The following is a 15522-nucleotide window of genomic DNA, read 5'->3' as shown; positions in this document are numbered from 1 at the left end:
AATAGGAAATAATTTTAATAAACAAGCTTGTGTATAGATCATAACTACCAATAATTGTTCCTCATCTACCTGATGATGGTGAGGGATGGTGTGACCTTCCTGTGTGGAATCGCGGCAATACAGAGGACGGGGACATCTCTCTGGTGGGTTTCTGTTACTAGGTGGATCCATCATATTCTTGTGTCCATCTGAAGGTTCCTCCACCACACCATCTTCCTCCTCTTTATACTCTTCTTGAATACTGATATTTATATCCTTGATGTTTTCATTTGTGATATATAAGGCAACATTTATTGTGACACATATGCTTGAATAAAAATCATAACTACCGATAATTGTTCATTATCTACATTATCTACCTGATCATGTTGTACGTTTTCATTCTCTACATGTGTGTCCATGACATCCTTGTAGAGATCCTTGTGTCCTTCTAAATACTCCCACTCCTCCATGGAGAAATAGACAGTGACATCCTGACACCTTATAGGAACCTGACACACACAATGATACAGTCACCATCCAGACACATCCCTTGTCTGTTACTGGATAATGTCCCAGAATTCCCAGAATCCTCCTCACCTCTCCTGTCAGCAGCTCCATCATCTTCTTGGTGACTTCTAGAATCTTGTCCATGTTGTGTCTCTCAGGTTTTAGGGAGTCACATGGAGGCACTGTGATGGTCATATGATCACCTGACTTCACAAGAGGAAATCTCTGTATTGGAGAACCAATAGGAATATCATGTTAGAATCCCAGAATCCTCCTCACCTCTCTGGTCAGGTCTGTATTTTATTCCCAGAGATAAGAGTGATGTCATGTGACCTCCCAGAATCCTCCCCACCTCTCCGGTCAGGTCCGTGTTTTATTAATAGAGATAAGAGTGATGTCATGTGACCTCCTAGAATCCTCCTCACCTCTCCGGTCAGGTCTGTGTTTTATTAATAGAGATGAGTGATGTCATGTGACCTCCCAGAATCCTCCTCACCTCTCCGGTCAGGTCTGTGTTTTATTAATAGAGATAAGAGTGATGTCATGTGACCTCCCAGAATCCTCCTCACCTCTCCGGTCAGGTCTGTGTTTTATTAATAGAGATAAAAGTGATGTCATGTGACCTCCCAGAATCCTCCTCACCTCTCCGGTCAGGTCTGTGTTTTATTAATAGAGATAAGAGTGATGTCATGTGACCTCCCAGAATCCTCCTCACCTCTCCGCTCAGCAGGTAGATGATCTCCAGGGTGAGGTGTAGTATCTTCTCAGTCATGTCACTCAGATCCTCCTCCATCCTCATTCATGTGATCTATGTGGGTTTCTCTGTAGATGAATAGTGGAGGATTATCTGGACTGTATTAGTTTTACAATATTAGAATGTAAACAGTAATGCAAAACCAATAGTAGGAGAATATTAGAAATCAGTTTTGCCCATTTTTGGAGTGGACAAGGAGATCGGCACTCCCCGGTCGTGATGGTTTCTGAAGAAGACTTCAGCCGGCATCGGAGCGCAATTCAGAGAGGTAAAAAATTACCTTTACTGGGAAAACTTTTGGGTTTGGTCAAACTTTTCATGTAGACTAGTATTTTTTGGTTACCTACGTGAAATAATCTGAAATCTGAGGAAATACTGCAAGCGATAGAAACATTTTGGGCATATAAATAGAACTTAGATTTGTCTGAGTGTACATCAGACTGAAAAGAGGGACATTTAAAGGGCAACACAGGACAGAGTAGTTTTGTTCCTAATAATGGACAGTGATGGGAGTTATGATCAAATAATATCTTATTACCTCCTCTGCTGCCAGTTCCGTCAATGTCTTTCCCCTACTTCTTCCTACCTCACCTCTCGCCCAGGACTTCCTGTATTTTTAAATACTTCCTGTCAGTACCTGACATCACTTCCTGTTTTCCATACAGACTTCGTGTCTGGGTAGAAGTGAGATCACCACCTTGTGGAGCTCAGAGGAACTGCAGCCCCCGAGAAACGTCTCGTAGTATGAATGGCCCTGTGCTGTGTGTGTGTATATATATACTGTATATTCTTATGCTTGGGGTCACCTCCATTCCAACCAAGGTGGGTATAAACGTATTTTTGCTAGGGCTGAGCAGAGGGATTTTGGTTCAGTTGATTTTGCAGTGATAATTTTGCCAAATTCATGTTGTAGTTAGCCTTTCATTTGTCACATAGGCAAATGTTGCTTGAAAAGAACTCTCTACCATGACAAAAACTCTTCCCATTTTGCTTTGCTGTGATACCCCTGAATCTACCTCTAGCAACCAATCAGTGATGGTAGGCAGGTTGCCTACAGGTGCATTCGATAGTGGCTGGCCTACGCTGGGGGGGGGGGGGGGGGAGTTAATGTGTGGGTGCTTCAGTATCTGGGCTTTTTGGATCCAGCCTACCCACCAGTGGTATGAATATGGGAGAAGGCTGGGTTTGAGCTCTCTGGCTCCCTCTCTCTCGGTTCAGATGGGCCACATTGGAAAGGACATATTGTAGCTGCTGTGTCTTGCAATCTGTCAGAGGCACCGGGGATTCTGGAGAACAACCAAGACATGGAGAACACCATAATGGACTACTAACTTTCTGAGGTACACCTGGGCAGCCAGTTAGAGGTAGTTAGGGACCTTGCGACACTACTGTTCACGTTGGACTGTACTATGAAGCTCTTCAGTAAAATTGTATCAGCTTTTTCTGAGCCTGCTCTGAAGATATTTAAAGGGGTGAATTTTGTTTCTGGCGTATCGAAAGAACCAGGGTCTGTACAGCACATGTGGAGTAAGAAGCTCAGCTACTACAAAATGTTTACTTGGCTAGTCAAGCAAGAGAAGCAGTGTAGCACCAACCAAGCACTAATACAAGTCTCAAAGCAACCATTCATTAGATGTTGCACCTGGTAAAGGTGACGGGTCCTCCATTAGCGAGGGGGTCGATGTTCTGGCTCCCTCCCTAGCAGTCAGTTACCTGCTGCCCAGCCTGATTTTGCAAACTTTGCCTGCTGCCCAGCTTGACTCCTCTGACTGTTCACCTGCTGCCCAGCCTGACTTCACAAACTTCAACTTCTGCCCAGCCTGACTCCTCTGACTCTCTGTGTGCTGCTCAGCCCAACCTTGCTGACTCTCCGACCTGCTTTCCAGCTTGACTCTGCTGACTATCTGCCTGCTGCCCAGCCTGGCCTCCGCAAATTCTTTGCCAGCTGCCAAGTTTGACTCTGCTGACTTTCTGTCTGTTCCCCAACCTGATCCTGCTGACTCCACTGATTTTTGGCTTGCTGACCAGCCTAACGCCACCGAGTTTGCCCTCTACCCAGCCTGACTCTGTTGACTCTCCACCTGCTTCCCATCTGGATTCCGCTGACTGTTCACATGCTGCTCAGCCTTACTCTGCTGATTCTCTTCCCGCTGCCCAGCTTGACTTCACTAACTTTGTCTGCTGCCCAGCCTGACTGCCCTGTCCCTCCGTCTGTATCCCAGCTTAAATCTGCTGACTCCCCACCTGCTGCCGGGCTTGACTCTGCTAACGCTCTGCCTGCTGCACAGCCTGACTCCACTGACTCTCCTCCTAGTCTGACTTTGCTTTTTCCACCTGCTTCCCAGCCTTCCTCCTCTTACTTTCTTTCTGCTGCCCATTCCGATTCCACTGACTCTCCACCTGCTACCCAGCTTGACTCCAATGATTCTTTGCCAGCTGCCAAGTCTGACTCTGCTGACCTTCCACCTGCTCCCCAACCTGACCCTGCCGACACTTGACCTGCTGCCCAGCCTGACTCCACTGACTCTCCACTTCCTGACCGGCCTAACTGTTAATCTTGCCCTCTCCCCAGCTTGACTTTCTACGTGGTGCCCATCTGGATTCTGCAGGCTTTACACCTGCTGCCCAGCCTTACTCTGCTGATTCTCTGCCCCCTGCCCAGGCTGACTCCCCTAACTTTCTGCCTGTATCCCAGCTTTACACTGATGAGTCCTGACTCCCCACCTGTTGCCCAGCTTGACTCTGACGTCTCTCTGCCTGCTGCCCAGCTTAACTTCACTGACATTTTGCCTGCAGCCAAATCTGACTCTGTATGCTGCCCAACCTGACCTTGCTGACTCTCTGCCTGCTGCCTGCCAAGCATTGCTGATTTCATGCTGCACAGCCAGACTTTGCTGATTTATTTTCGGAGGCCTTGTATCCCAATTTGGCTTCTGAGGTCCTGAAGTCTGACCCAGCCTGCGACCCAGATATAAGATATAAGGGACCCGGGTAACCAGAAAAATAAATAAAAAAATGAAGTGTGGGATCACCCAAAACTATTCATAGCAGACTGTTATCTGAGCATACAGACTAGCTAATCTGCTGAGGACCTTCATCTACCCTCAGCTGTTACCCTGTTGTGGGTCTATGTGAAGAGACAATACCAGATATGGCTAAAGTGTCTTTGCAAGTGCATGTGACTGTATAAAATGGACTAACATAGTGCTGGCCAAGTCCTGGAAGGTCTGCAGGGTGTAAACAGTGTAGCACCAACTGACCCCCAAAGTGTCCGCAGATGTGAGGGTAAGGGTACAGGATACCCATGAACAAGCAAACTCTAGAAAAGGCGAAAACAAAAGTGCTTACGGTCTTCCCAGATGGTGAAGCTGACCTGGCATTCTCGACTGTAAGTCATTAAATCAGATGCCAACACCCTTGGGAGAAGACACCGTACTCCAGTGAGATCCAAGCTTTTTTTGCACCTCAAGACATCTGGAGGTCCTCCATGACTCCTCAATCCCCCAGGCTACACAAGCTAGGCCTCAAACCCAGGCCTTTGCCCAGGAGACACGTTAGGCTCGTTTCATCCCAAATCGAAATTTGGACAAAATTTTCATTATTCGGAGATTTGGATGTATCCAATAAATAAAGAATAAGAATAAGAATAAGAATAAAATAGAAAGAATATTGCCGCCTTCCGAAATTCGAACTTCAAATAGAATAGAACCAACTATTTTTCCCAATGAATTTCAGTTGAGAGCGGAACTATTAGTTCACCACTAGGGATGAGCTTCGAGTTCGAGTCGAACTCATGTTCGACTCGAACATTGGCTGTTCGCAAGTTCGCCGAACAGCGAACAATTTGGGGTGTTCGCGGCAAATTCGAATGCCGCGGAACACCCTTTAAAAGTCTATGGGAGAAATCAAAAGTGCTAATTTTAAAGGCTAATATGCAAGTTATTGTCATAAAAAGTGTTTGGGGACCCAGGTCCTGCCCCAGGGGACATGGATCAATGCAAAAAAAAAGTTTTAAAAACGGCCGTTTTTTCAGGAGCAGTGATTTTAATAATGCTTAAAGTCAAACAATAAAAGTGTAATATCCCTTTAAATTTCGTAGCTGGGGGGTGTCTATAGTATGCCTGTAAAGGGGCGCATGTTTCCTGTGTTTAGAACAGTCTGACAGCAAAATTACATTTTGAAGGAAAAAACTCATTTAAAACTACCCGCGGCTATTGCATTGCCGACAATACACATAGAAGTTCATTGATAAAAACGGCATGGGAATTCCCCAAAGGGGAACCCCGAACCAAAATTTAAAAAAAAAATGACGTGGGAGTCCCCCTAAATTCCATACCAGGCCCTTCAGGTCTGGTATGGATATTAAGGGGAACCCCGGCCAAAATTAAAAAAAAAAAATGACGTGGGGTTCCCCCTAAATTCCATACCAGACCCTTCAGGTCTGGTATGGATTTTAAGGGGAACCCCGCGCCAAAAAAAAAAAAAAAAAAAAACGGCGTGGGGTCCCCCCAAAAATCCATACCAGACCCTTATCCGAGCACGCAACCTGGCAGGCCGCAGGAAAAGAGGGGGGGACGAGAGTGCGCCCCCCCCTCCTGAACCGTACCAGGCCACATGCCCTCAACATTGGGAGGGTGCTTTGGGGTAGCCCCCCAAAACACCTTGTCCCCATGTTGATGAGGACAAGGTGGGGGTCTGCGGGCGGGGGGCTTATCGGAATCTGGAAGCCCCCTTTAACAAGGGGACCCCCAGATCCCGGCCCCCCCCCGTGTGAAATGGTAAGAGGGTACAAAAGTACCCCTACCATTTCACTAAAAAACTGTTAAAAATGTTAAAAATGACAAGAGACAGTTTTTGACAATTCCTTTATTTAAATACTTCTTCTTTCTTCTATCTTCCTTCATCTTCTGGTTCTTCTGGTTCTTCTGGTTCTTCTGGTTCTTCCTCCGGCGTTCTCGTCCAGCATCTCCTCCGCGGCGTCTTCTATCTTCTTCTCCTCGGGCCGCTCCGCACCCATGGCATGGGGGAGGCTCCCGCTCTTCTCTTCTTCTTCATCTTCTTCTCTTCTTCTTTTCTTCTCTTCTTCATTTTCTTCTCCGGGCCGCTCCTCACACATGCTAGCATGGCGGGAGGCTCCCGCTGCGTGACGGCGCTCCTCGTCTGACAGTTCTTAAATAACGGGGGGCGGGGCCACCCGGTGACCCCGCCCCCCTCTGACGCACGGTGACTTGACGGGACTTCCCTGTGACGTCACGGGGAATGCCACAGGGAAGTCCCGTCATGTCCCGTGCGTCAGAGGGGGGCGGGGTCACCGGGTGGCCCCGCCCCCCGTTATTTAAGAACTGTCAGACGAGGAGCGCCGTCACACAGCGGGAGCCTCCCTTCATGCCAGCATGGATGCGGAGCGGCCCGGAGAAGAAAATGAAGAAGAGAAGAAGAGAAGAAGATGAAGAAGAAGAGAAGAGCGGGAGCCTCCCCCCATGCCATGGGTGCGGAGCGGCCCGAGGAGAAGAAGATAGAAGACGCCGCGGAGGAGATGCTGGACGAGAACGCCGGAGGAAGAACCAGAAGAGCCAGAAGAACCAGAAGAACCAGAAGAACCAGAAGATGAAGGAAGATAGAAGAAAGAAGAAGTATTTAAATAAAGGAATTGTCAAAAACTGTCTCTTGTCATTTTTAACATTTTTGACAGTTTTTTAGTGAAATGGTAGGGGTACTTTTGTACCCCCTTACCATTTCACACAGGGGGGGGGCCGGGATCTGGGGGTCCAGATTCCGATAAGCCCCCCGCCCGCAGACCCCCACAACCACCGGCCAGGGTTGTGGGGATGAGGCCCTTGTTCTCATCAACATGGGGACAAGGTGTTTTGGGGGGCTACCCCAAAGCACCCTCCCAATGTTGAGGGCATGTGGCCTGGTACGGTTCAGGAGGGGGGGGGCCCGCACTCTCGTCCCCCCCTCTTTTCCTGCGGCCTGCCAGGTTGCGTGCTCGGATAAGGGTCTGGTATGGATTTTTGGGGGGACCCCACGCCGTTTTTTTTTTTTTTTTTGGCGCGGGGTTCCCCTTAAAATCCATACCAGTCTGGTATGGAATTTAGGGGGAACCCCACGTCATTTTTTTTTTTAAATTTTGGCCGGGGTTCCCCTTAATATCCATACCAGACCTGAAGGGCCTGGTATGGAATTTAGGGGGACTCCCACATCATTTTTTTTTTTTTAATTTTGGTTTGGGGTTCCCCTTTGGGGAATTCCCATGCCGTTTTTATCAATGAACTTCTATGTGTATTGTCGGCAATGCAATAGCCGCGGGTAGTTTTAAATGAGTTTTTTCCTTCAAAATGTCATTTTGCTGTCAGACTGTTCTAAACACAAGATACATGCGCCCCTTTACAGGCATACTATAGACACCCCCCAGGTACGAAATTTAAAGGGATATTACACTTTTATTGTTTGACTTTAAGCATTATTAAAATCACTGCTCCTGAAAAAACGGCCGTTTTTAAAACTTTTTTTTGCATTGATCCATGTCCCTTGGGGCAGGACCCAGGTCCCCAAACACTTTTTATGACAATAACTTGCATATTAGCCTTTAAAATTAGCACTTTTGATTATTCATGTTCGTGTCCCATAGACTTTAACGGTGTTCGCGTGTTCGAACAAACTTTTTTCCTGTTCGCATGTTCTGGTGCGAACCGAACAGGGGGGTGTTCGGCTCATCCCTATTCACCACTAAATTTAAATAGACACTCCTGCCTATGGCAGGGTAGCTACAACAGTTACCAGCAAATGATTGCCAAGTACCTGTTCCTGATATCAGTGGAACACCATCTTATACTCTTATGCCCTGTACACACGGGCTGACTTTTCGACCAAACTAATCCAACGGACAATCCGACCGTGTGTGGGCTTCATTGGACTTCCGACGGACCTTTTCAGTCGAAAATCTGATGGACTTTAGATTTGAAACATGTTTCAAATCTTCCCGCCAGAACTCCGCCTGAGCCAGTTCCTATCGGGAAATTCGTTCGTCTGTATGCTAGTCTGACAGACCAAATACGACGCAGGGGCAGCTACAGCACCTGCCCGCGGAAATGTTTCCAGCGTGATCCTATTGCGCCGGTTCTCGGCGACAGGGTACTGTACATCTCACGCTCGCTGCAATAGGAAAAACACATTTTCCTATTGCAGCGAACGCGAGAAGGAGGCAACGATGTCTCTTAGGTCTGGTATAGATTTTAATGGGAACCCCCTATGCCGAAAAACCGGCGTCGGGGTCCCCGAAAATCCATACCAGACTGTCAGGGGATGTTATACACAACATCCAATGCAGGTTATCAGATCGCTGGGCTGCACCAAGGAATCAGGGTCAAACCAGTAAATAAAGAAAGTATGTTTATTATTAATGATAAAGATACACGTGAAAACAAGACAGCAAACCAAAAACAAGAAAATGGTGAAAACACAGCAAACCCCAAACCCACCTAACTATCTATCTAACTAATATAATACAAGAGCAAGGAAACCAACATGAAATAAAAAATAAGGCATGGGCCAAAGCGACAAGGGAACAGAAATCAGGAATAATGAAGCAGACCAAGGAGCAGGGAACAGGAAACAGGGTTCAAGGTCAGGATACACAAACGGGGTTCAGGAACAAACAGGAACAAACAGGAACAGGCTGGAACAAGAGCAGGTACTGGCAGGGACAAGGGCTTAGCAGAGGAATACTGAAGCACTGAGGTTAGTTCAGGGCGGGTTTATATAGTCCAGCAAAACCATGACAGGTGTGCTTGATGGCAAGTCTGCAGTCCAGGCAGTGAGACCCCCGCTGGTGGCCACTGGAATTACACCCTTTTGGTGCTGAATGTAATAGTGCCACCAGCAGGAGAAACCGGAGATGACACTGTTCCTGATAGTTCCCCCTCCTAAAGGAGTGGCCTCCGGACACTCCATTCAGCCCTGGGTACGACAGTCCGAGTGGGTGGAGAAACACCTTAAAATGTTTCCATACTGAGTCTGCGGACTTCTTCGCACTTCCAAGGCCAGAGTTTTTTAGTTCACTGGGGGACGTGCCATCAGAGTCTGAAAATAGGACACGTACCCCACCACCCGGGTCAGGAAGTTTGGATCTGGAAATGAAAATTAGCAGGGTAACGGGAAAGAAACCATCGGAGGCAGACCACACAGGAGCATTACATTTAAGCCAGGCGACAGACAGGATTGACCCAGCGGCAAGATGGCCATCAGTCAGGAACAGTTTTAGCAGGCCCCATGTCATCAGGCTGAGCAGAAAGCAGAGGTACATCACGCTGGGCAGTGGCACATCCGCATCGAGCTGGGCAGCAGGCATGGTCACTTCAAGCTGGGCAGCAGGCATGGGCACTTCAAGCTGGGCAGCGGACTCATCAAGCTGGAGAGCAGGCACCGAGACATCAGGCTGGAGGGCAGGCACTGGAACTTCAGACTGGGCAGTAGGCACATCAGGCAGAACAGCAGGTGCTGGCACAACAAGCTGAACAGCAGGCACATCGGACTGGATAGCAGGTACTGGAACTTCAAACCGGGCAGCCGGTACTGGAACTTTAGACTGGGCAGTAGGCACTGGTACAACAGGCTGAACAGCAGGTGCCTTGGACTGGATAGCAGGTACTGGAACTTCAAACTGGGCAGCTGGTACTGGAACTTCAGACTGGGCAGCAAGCACAAACACTGGCACATCAGGCAGAACAGCAGGTGCTGGCACAACAGGCAGAACAGCAGGTGCATCGGACTGGATAGTCGGTACTGGAACTTCAGACTGGGCAGTGGGCACAGGCGCTGGCACATCAGGCAGAACAGCAGGTACTGGCACAACAGGCTGAACAGCAGGTGCATCGGACTGGATAGCAGGTACTGGAACTTCAACTCGGGCAGCTGGTACTGGAACTTCAGACTGGACAGTGGGCATAGGTGCTGGCACATCAGGCAGAACAGCAGGTACTGGCACAACAGGCTGAACAGTAGGTACATCGGACTGGATAGCAGGTACTGGAACTTCAAACCGGGCAGCTGGTACTGGAACTTCAGACTGGGCAGCAAGCACAAACACTGGCACATCAGGCAGAACAGCAGGTGCTTTGGACTGGATAGTCGGTACTGGAACTTCAGACTGGGCAGTGGGCACAGGCGCTGGCACATCAGGCAGAACAGCAGGTACTGGCACAACAGGCAGAACAGCAGGTCCATCGGACTGGATAGCAGGTACTGGAACTTCAAACCGGGCAGCTGGTACTGGAACTTCAGACTGGGCAGTGGGCACAGGCGCTGGCACATCAGGCAGAACAGCAGGTACTGGCACAACAGCAGGTCCATCGGACTGGATAGCAGGTACTGGAACTTCAAACCGGTCAGCTGGTACTGGAACTTCAGACTGGACAGTGGGCACAGGTGCTGGCACATCAGGCAGAACAGCAGGTGCAGTGGACTGAATAGCAGGTACTGGAACTTCAAACCGGGCAGCTGGTACTGGAACTTCAGACTGGGCAGCAAGCACAGACAGTGGCACATCAGGCAGAACAGCAGGTACATCGGACTGGATAGCAGGTACTGGAACTTCAAACCGGGCAGCTGGTACTGGAACTTCAGACTGGACAGTGGGCACAGGTGCTGGCACATCTTCAAACAAAAAACTGCCTTGCTCAATAAAAACATGAGCTAGGCGGATGCCTTCTAACAACTGTTCCCTAGTGTATTCAGTCAATGTCTGATAACAAAAGTCTCTGTCATCAGTTGCCAGGAGCGATAAATACAAAATACTTTCAAAATCCATATTTCAACAATAGCTGGGACTCAGGCCCCAATTCCCAGGTGCAACCGATCTGATTGTATGGCTTCAGTATTCTGTCAGGGGATGTTATACACAACATCCCATGCAGGTTATCAGATCGCTGGGCTGCACCAAGGAATCAGGGACAAACCAGTAAATAAAGAAAGTATGTTTATTATTAATGATAAAGATACACGTGAAAACAAGACAGCAAACCAAAAACAAGAAAATGGTGAAAACACAGCAACCCCCAAACCCACCTAACTATCTATCTAACTAATATAATACAAGAGCAAGGAAACCAACATGAAATAAAAAATAAGGCATGGGCCAAAGCGACAAGGGAACAGAAATCAGGAATAATGAAGCAGACCAAGGAGCAGGGAACAGGAAACAGGGTTCAAGGTCAGGATACACAAACGGGGTTCAGGAACAAACAGGAACAAACAGGAACAGGCTGGAACAAGAGCAGGTACTGGCAGGGACAAGGGCTTAGCAGAGGAATACTGAAGCACTGAGGTTAGTTCAGGGCGGGTTTATATAGTCCAGCAAAACCATGACAGGTGTGCTTGATGGCAAGTCTGCAGTCCAGGCAGGGAGACCCCCGCTGGTGGCCACTGGAATTACACCCTTTTGGTGCTGAATGTAATAGTGCCACCAGCAGGAGAAACCGGAGATGACACTGTTCCTGACACAGACCCTTATTCGAGCATGCAGCCCGGCTGGTCAGGAAAGGGGGTGGGGACAAGCGAGCGCCCCCCCCCCTCCTGAACTGTATTGGCCGCATTCCCTCAACATGGGGGGGTGGGCGCTTTGGGGCAGGGGGTGCCCTGCAGCCCCCCCACCCCAAAGCACCTTGTCCCCATGTTGATGAGGACAAGGGCCTCTTCCCGACAACCCTGGCCGTTGGTTTTTGAGTTCTGCGGGCGGGGGGGCTTATCAGAACCTGGGAGCCCCCAGATCCCGGCCCCCCACCCTATGTGAATGAGTATGGGATACATCGTACCCATTCACCTGGGGAAAAAAAGTGTCAATAAAAAAAAACACACTAGACAGGTTTTTAAACCTTTTTGCACCGTGGATGGAGGACTGGTTTGGGAAGTGGATCTTAGAGAAAGACGCTCAATTAAAAGATGTAATGAGTCAGGATAAAATTTGCACATTCCAAGAACTAAAAGATAAGGAAAATCTGTTAGTCATCGATCCATGGCGGTACAACCAACGGAGCCATTTCATTGACTCCCTCCCTCATCCAATTAGATCGGTAGACAACTTACTCCCATTGGAGAAATTGTGTGTGGGAAAAAAAAAAAGGAAGGAGGGGGTTCTCTAAGATTTATAAAGTATTAATAGAGTTGGGGAACACGGATGTCCCACCATTCATTAGGAGGTGGGAGAAGGAATTGGGAAGCAAGCTCAAAGACTCGGAAGTATGGCAGATATTGAGGAGAGTAAACGCCACCTCGGTCAACTGCAAAATGTTGGAGCTGAACCACAAGTGTTTGGTGAGAATGTATATGACCCCCGACAGAGTACATAAATGCCAGAAGGAAACTTTGCAATTATGTTGGAGGGGTTGTAAAGAAACAGGGACAATGGCGCATATTTGGTGGCAGTGCCCGGAAATTAAAAAATTTTGGGGAGAGGTAAGGGGATTAATTAAAGAGATTACCAATATCGCTATCCCGGACGACCCTTGGGAATGTCTATTTCACAAGAGTGATATGCCCACAAAGACATACCTGAAAACGCGATTACCACAGCTTACCAATGCGGCTAAAAGCCTTATACCTAGGTATTGGCAAAAGAAAGGAAGACCTACGATGAGAGACTGGTTCAACAAAATCAATTAAATCCAAAGCCTAGAATCAGTGGCGTCTCCAGCTTTCATATTTAGGGGGGGCATATGGGGGGACAGGGGCAAAAGTAGGGGGGCAACTATAAAATGCAATTATTTATATATATATATATATCTATATATATAGATATATAGATATATATATATATATATATATCTATATATCTATATATAGATATATATATATATATATCCTGGGGCCCTTTACTACAACCCCACAACGGCCTTTTCACCTGTTCTGCAGTGAGCTCCCTTCCTACTGTATTGGGACCCCCCCAGGGTGGCAGAAAACAAGAGATATATGTCAATAGCATACCAAGAATATATAAGGGTCCAAAGCAGTGGGAGAACTATCAGGGTTGCAAAGGTTGTCTTGCCACCAGGCCCTGGTGTTCTGTCACTGTGGGGTTCCCCAGCCTCCTCTTGCTGTCCTGCCCCTGCTATTGACAGCGCTGGTCTGGCATCTCTTGGAATTTACAGGCTGGTCCTCCTGTCCTAAGGACGGGAGAAATCAGTCTGTTTTTTCAGTAACTGAGAGTCCTGGTGGAGTCCTTCCTGCAACTCGCTCTTCTCCCTGCCAATGAGGATGCAGGGGAAGGAGCAGATCGGGCGGCCGTGGTTGTGTGAGCGCTCGCATTATGCAGTGTCAGCGAGCAGAGGGAGGGGGGAGGAATCACCCGCAGGAGCTGTCTGAGGACTCTCTCCCTCTTAGACATTTTTTTTTTTTTTTTAATTGGGGGGGAACATGGTGGGGCACAGCATAATGTTGGGGGGGGGGTCAGGGCCCCCTCTGGCCCCCCCTAGGGACGCCATTGCCTAGAATATCTCAGGTTTAGCGAAGGGACGAAAATGGATGTCTTTGAGACGAAGTGGAGGGAATGGGTGGAGTTCAAAGACTCATTAAGAGCCGCCGAGGTATGGAGTATGTAGCTTAGGGATTTAGATACTGTTAGACGGGGAAAATAGGCTAGGGAGTGATGAGTTGACACTGGGGAAGACAGGAGTAGAGTAGAGTAGGAGTGGAAGAGGGGGGGAGAAACAAGAGAGGGGTAGTTGGGGGGTTGGGAGGTGGTGGGAGGGGGGGGTGCACCCTAGTCTGTATTGATAAAGGGTAGTTTATTGTAATAAGGGTCTTTTTGTGATATATTTTGCAAAAAAGCTGATAAAAAATTGCCACTATGATGTGATGAAGTGAAGGGACGAGTTTGAATCTCATTAACTGAAACATGACTCCCGGAAATATATCTCGCTGATGTGGCAAAAAAAACTCCAAAACAAACAAACTTATATATTAACCCTTTAACCACTTCGCGCCCGCGCTATAGCCGAAAGACGGCTGCAGCGCGGACGCTATCTGCCGGGTGGCCGCCTCTGGACGTCCTGATGTTTACTTCCGCGTTGCGCGCTCCCGCGGGCGCGCATCGGGGAAGTTCTGTGCTGGCCGTGTCCCTCGGACACAGCCAGTCACAGATCGCTGAAAACGGCCAATCATAGCGTCCGTTTTCAACGCGATCGGCTGTGCCAATGAGAGACGATCTCTTATGTTTACATATGATCGCCGGTGTTCTGCGGCTCTCCCTCCTCACACAGACAGCGTGTGAGGAGGGAGAACGAACCGCTGTGGTGTAAGTAAAAAAAAAAAAAACGAAAATAAAGTGTCAAACTGCCATCTGTCCCCGCCATCTGTCCCAACTATCATGCCCATTCCATCTATCCCCAGTGCCATCTGTCCCTGTCACTGTCATCTGTCATCAGTGCCACATAGTGCCATCTGTCATCAGTGCCACATAGTGCCATCTGTCATCAGTGCCATCTGTCATCAGTGCCACCTGTCAGTGTCACGTGCCATCTGTCATCAGTGCCACGTATCAGTGCCATCTGTCATCAGTGCCATCTGTCATCAGTGCCACATAGTGCCATCTGTCATCAGTGCCATCTGTCATCAGTGCCACCTGTCAGTGTCACGTGCCATCTGTCATCAGTGCCACGTATCAGTGCCATCTGTCATCAGTGCCATCTGTCATCAGTGCCACATAGTGCCATCTGTCATCAGTGCCACATAGTGCCATCTGTCATCAGTGCCACATAGTGCCATCTGTCATCAGTGCCACATAGTGCCATCTGTCATCAGTGCCACCTGTCAGTGTCACGTGCCATCTGTCATCAGTGCCACGTATCAGTGCCATCTGTCATCAGTGCCATCTGTCATCAGTGCCACGTATTAATGCCATCTATCAGTGCCACGTATTAGTGACATCTGTCATCAGTGCCACATAGTGCCATCTGTCATCAGTGCCATCTGTCATCAGTGCCACATAGTGCCATCTGTCCTCAGTGCCACATAGTGCCATCTGTCATCAGTGCCACCTGTCAGTGTCACGTGCCATCTGTCATCAGTGCCACGTATCAGTGCCATCTGTCATCAGTGCCATCTGTCATCGGTGCCACGTATTAATGCCATCTATCAGTGCCACGTATTAGTGACATCTGTCATCAGTGCCACGTGTCATCAGTGCCACCTGTCATCAGTGCCACCTGTCATCAGTGCTACCTGTCATCAGTGCTACATATTAGTGCCATCTGTCATCAGTGTCACGTGTCATCAGTGCCACGTAT

The 15522-nt window shown here is 48.5% G+C and overlaps 2 protein-coding genes across 3 annotated transcripts in view; one reads left to right on the top strand and one right to left on the bottom strand.

Annotated features, from left to right (window-relative positions):
* LOC141104988 (uncharacterized) overlaps nt 1-15522 on the top strand; it is a 443832-nt gene that overhangs the window by 141704 nt on the left and 286606 nt on the right. The gene's annotated exons all lie outside the window — the stretch shown is intronic.
* Nucleotides 1-15522, bottom strand: part of LOC141104761 (uncharacterized) — a 54286-nt gene that overhangs the window by 25468 nt on the left and 13296 nt on the right. The window contains exons 1-5 of one of the 2 annotated variants that reach the window (XM_073594477.1): nt 1782-1912; nt 1205-1311; nt 580-714; nt 360-491; nt 70-255 (exon numbers count right to left, since the gene is read on the bottom strand). In XM_073594477.1, the coding sequence (XP_073450578.1) occupies nt 70-255; nt 360-491; nt 580-714; nt 1205-1288 (537 nt within the window). In that variant the 5' untranslated portion in view covers nt 1289-1311; nt 1782-1912. Of the gene's footprint in view, nt 1-69; nt 256-359; nt 492-579; nt 715-1204; nt 1312-1781; nt 1913-15522 lie in introns of those variants that run through there. The other variant, XM_073594476.1, reaches the window with a different exon arrangement.

The sequence above is a fragment of the Aquarana catesbeiana genome, linkage group LG08 (genome assembly GCF_042186555.1).
Source record: "Aquarana catesbeiana isolate 2022-GZ linkage group LG08, ASM4218655v1, whole genome shotgun sequence".
Taxonomy (NCBI): domain Eukaryota; kingdom Metazoa; phylum Chordata; class Amphibia; order Anura; family Ranidae; genus Aquarana; species Aquarana catesbeiana.
The sequence above is the reverse complement of the archived record's forward strand: the minus strand, read 5'-3'. Positions and strand labels throughout refer to the sequence as shown.